At 50.4% G+C, this 3,827-nt stretch overlaps 1 protein-coding gene across 1 annotated transcript; it reads right to left on the reverse strand.

Annotated features, from left to right (window-relative positions):
• Positions 1 to 372: 372 nt before the first annotated feature.
• On the reverse strand, positions 373 to 1,314 carry LOC308045598 (olfactory receptor 14A16-like; the record flags this gene model as incomplete). The annotated part of the gene is made up of 1 exon (XM_080352942.1): positions 373 to 1,314. The coding sequence occupies one exon, from the start codon at positions 1,312 to 1,314 to the stop codon at positions 373 to 375; it is 942 nt and encodes a 313-aa protein (XP_080209068.1).
• Positions 1,315 to 3,827: the final 2,513 nt, after the last annotated feature.

Genomic DNA, 3,827 nt, shown 5'->3' on the forward strand with positions numbered 1-3,827 from the left:
CACAGGCTCATGCTGGTCAGGGTGGGAGGAAGACCCAGCTCAGGGTGACTCCTGCTTACTCCCCCTCAGCACACAGACATGGCTCCTGCAGCCCCATAGATCCCAGAGAGAGGATTCTGGGCAAACAAGGCAGTGCAGGGTCCTTCATTTCATTTAAACACACAGAGAGTACAGCTCTGCATTTACACAAAGATTATGGGTCACATAAGACAGGTAGATATGGACATAGACATAAGATGATAAATGATTTTGCTTGTGGAGAGCATTAATAAAACCAAGAAAAGCTAAAACCAAAGAAAACAAAAAAAACCTGCAAAACTCAGGCTGAGCTGTTTATGAGTTATATTACAGATAACATGCAGAAGAAAGAGGTCAGCTCATGACTGCTTTTGGAAAGCAAACAGTCATCAGTTTCCTTATGGCATCCTTGAGCTCCTGGTTCCTCATGCTGTAGATGAGGGGGTTCACTGCTGGAAGCACCACTGAGTACAGAACTGACACCACCAGGTCCAGGGATGGGGAGGAGATGGAGGGGGGCTTCAGGTGGGCAAACATGCCAGTGCTGACAAACAGGGAGACCATGGCCAGGTGGGGGAGGCAGGTGGAAAAGGCTTTGTGCCGTCCCTGCTCAGAGGGGATCCTCAGCACGGCCCTCAAGATCTGCACATAGGACACCACAATGAATACAAAACACAGAAAAGCTAAACAGGCACTGACCACAAGCAACCCAAGTTCCCTGAGGTAGGAGTGTGAGCAGGAGAGTTTGAGGATCTGGGGGATTTCACAGAAGAACTGGCCCAGGGCATTGCCCTTGCACAGGGTCAGTGAAAATGTATTGGGCGTGTGCAGCAGAGCAGTGAGAAACCCAGTGGCCCAGGCAGCTGCTGCCATGTGGACACAAGCTCTGCTGCCCAGGAGGGTCCCGTAGTGCAGGGGTTTGCAGATGGCAACGTAGCGGTCATAGGACATGATGGTGAGCATAGAATATTCTGCTACTATCAAGAATGCAAATGAAAAGAGCTGTGCAGCACATCCCAAGTATGATATGGCCCTGGAATTCCACAGACAGTTGGCCATGGACTTGGGGACAGTGATGGAGATGAATCCTAGATCGAGGAGAGTGAGGTTGAGCAGGAAGAAGTACATGGGGGTGTGCAGGTGCTGGTCCCAGGCTATGGTGATGATGATGAGGCCGTTGCCCAGGAGGGCAGCCAGGTAGATGCCCAGGAAGAGCCAGAAGTGCAAGAGCTGCAGCTCCCATGTGTCTGTGAACAGCAGGAGGAGGAACTGGGTGATGGAGCTGCTGTTGGACATTTCCTGCCTGTGGGCATGAGGACCTGTCATAGGAGGAAAAGACAGTGACAAGTGAGAGGAGAATAAACAGGCTTTTTCTCATGGAATAGCACTTCACCGATGGATGGAGGTTTCAGCTCATTCTTTATTTCTACCAAGTGAGAAAAACAGGTCATCACACTTTAAAATGCAGCTTGGACATTTAATTTCTATGAACACACCTCTGGGTGAAAACCCCCTAAATCGGTGTCAGAACAAAAACTGACCCACACTCCCACCCCAACCTCAGAGAGCAAGAGCACCAGGAACAGGTGGAGAAACAGAAAAGAACACTGTAGTGTTCCCGAGAAATAAAGCAAGGACAGAAAGGCAGACAAGCATGCTGTGGAACCTTCTCCTGACCCGGCTGTGCTGCTGCCACTCACATAATGACACTGGAGAGCAAGTACTTTTAGCACCTTTTTTGTTTACCACGTTCCAGGAACCCTTCACCTGGAGGTCCAGCTGCTGAGGTGGAGACTTGTGACCTGGACCCCATGGCTTTGGGGCAGAGGGTCTGCTGGGGAGGAGAGGAGACCAGAGGTTGCACTGGGAAATGTGTCTGCACTGGAAAGGATGTGAGAGACGTTCCTAACTCCCACCCGCAGCATTTCAGGTCCATCTCCCTCTCCCTGCCCATGTCTGTGCTGCCTGCAGCTGTGTGTCTGTCCCTGGGTCTGCTCCCTGTCAGTGTCACGGACCCCGTCCCACCCGCTGTGTGCTCAGCTCTGTCCTGCTCACACCTCCTGGCACTGCCCAGGGGCAGCTCTGTGTGTGCAGGGGCTCAGGAGCAGCTCAGACACGTCCTAATGAGAACTGGGGTCTCAGTGTCTGCTCCAAAGAGAGAAATAAATCCCCATCTCCCACTGCACACCCGGACGAGCAAGAGTGGAAAACTGAAAGCAAAGACTCCGTCTGATCCACACAGTCCCCTTCAACCCCACAAGCTCCCTGCTTGCCCTGCCGAGGATCGCTCCTTCCACCCACAGCTGCTGCCATGGGATCTCCCGGGCAGGCTGAGCACTGACCCTGGCAGGCAGCAGAGTCCCTGCCCCGGCACAGCCCTGGGGTGCAGGGACCCTGCTCTGCAGGACAGCCCTGGGCACCCCTGGGTGCTCCCCCTTCACTCATGCTCAGCAGAAGGGGCCATCATGCCCTGTCCCTCTGACAGTGCAGCAGGGAAGCCCTGCTCTGGAGTGTGTTCTTCACTACAACAGAGATACTGTGAGAGAGACCTGACAGATCCTTTAAATTGTGGGATGTATCATCTTTAGATCCCTCCAGGAATCACACCACATAAGAAATAATTAAAAGGTAGAAAAATAATGAAAGAAGTACAATTTGGGGGTAATTCTGTCCAAGAAGTGTACTCTTTAAATTATTAAAACAAAACAGAAGTGAGAGAAAAAGCATTGTTCTAAGAACTTCTTTCAAGACCAAACTGCTGAGGTGTAGTAGATGTTTGGAAAAGCAAGAATGACTGTTAGGAAATTAAAGAGATTTAGGTCATCATGATCATCAGTGAGAATGAGGAGTTCCATGTTACTGTTATCAGTGACAGCACCACTGTTCACAAACAGCCTTCAGAGCATCTCCATTTTTCCTGGGCTCCAAAGCTCAGCGTGCCCAGAGTTTGACAGGATTGCTGCAAACCCCTGTGACCCAAATCTCTGCAACTGTATCTGCTCAACAGCCTCTTACCCCAGGAAGGGGAAAACTGCCAATGCAGGAACCAACCCAGAGACCAACCTGCCTGGAGAGCCAGGACAGTTGTGCCACAAAACAGCCGCCTCTGAGGGAAGCTGGAGGTGATGGAATTGAAATGGTTTCAACCCAAATCATAGAATCATTGAATCATTTAGGCTGGAAAAGACCTTTAAGAACATGGAGTTCAACTGTAAAACAAACATTGCCAAGACCACCACTAAACCATGTTCCAAAGTGCCACATCTCCATGTCTTTTAAACACCTCCAGCAATTGCAGCTCCAATCCTGAGCTGGCAGGACACCACTGGCTGCAGTTGGACATAAGATACTGGTCATGGCTGTGAGTTCAGCCCTCGTTGGCAGAATGTCTCACGCCCTCACTGAGGAGGGCAGGGGGCTGGGAGATGGGAGCACGTTTCAGTTTCCAGATCCCAGCACAGAGCCCAAACCATCCTGTCCTTGGACTCTGGATCCCATTTCCTGAGATGCAAAGCTGGTAGACTTCTGAGGATAATCATGTTACAGGCATGAATAGTCCTTCCAGTGTTTGTGTAATATGTCTAGGAATGTCAGTCGTATATGCTTATATTTAAATAACTGTAAAATAGTACTCTGCATCTGTGGCAGCCCCTCTGGCAATAACAATTAAATAGGTATTTGCACTATAAGGCTCCATACCCCATCCACAAGCACACATCTAGAGTGGTTCAGATGAAGGGTGGTCTGGCAAACGTCACCCTTTGTGTCCCCAGGTGATGGACACTGCTCATGTGCCTCTGCAGAGAGTG

Source organism: Nesoenas mayeri (genome assembly GCF_963082525.1).
Source record: "Nesoenas mayeri genome assembly, chromosome: 14".
Lineage (NCBI taxonomy): Eukaryota > Metazoa > Chordata > Aves > Columbiformes > Columbidae > Nesoenas > Nesoenas mayeri.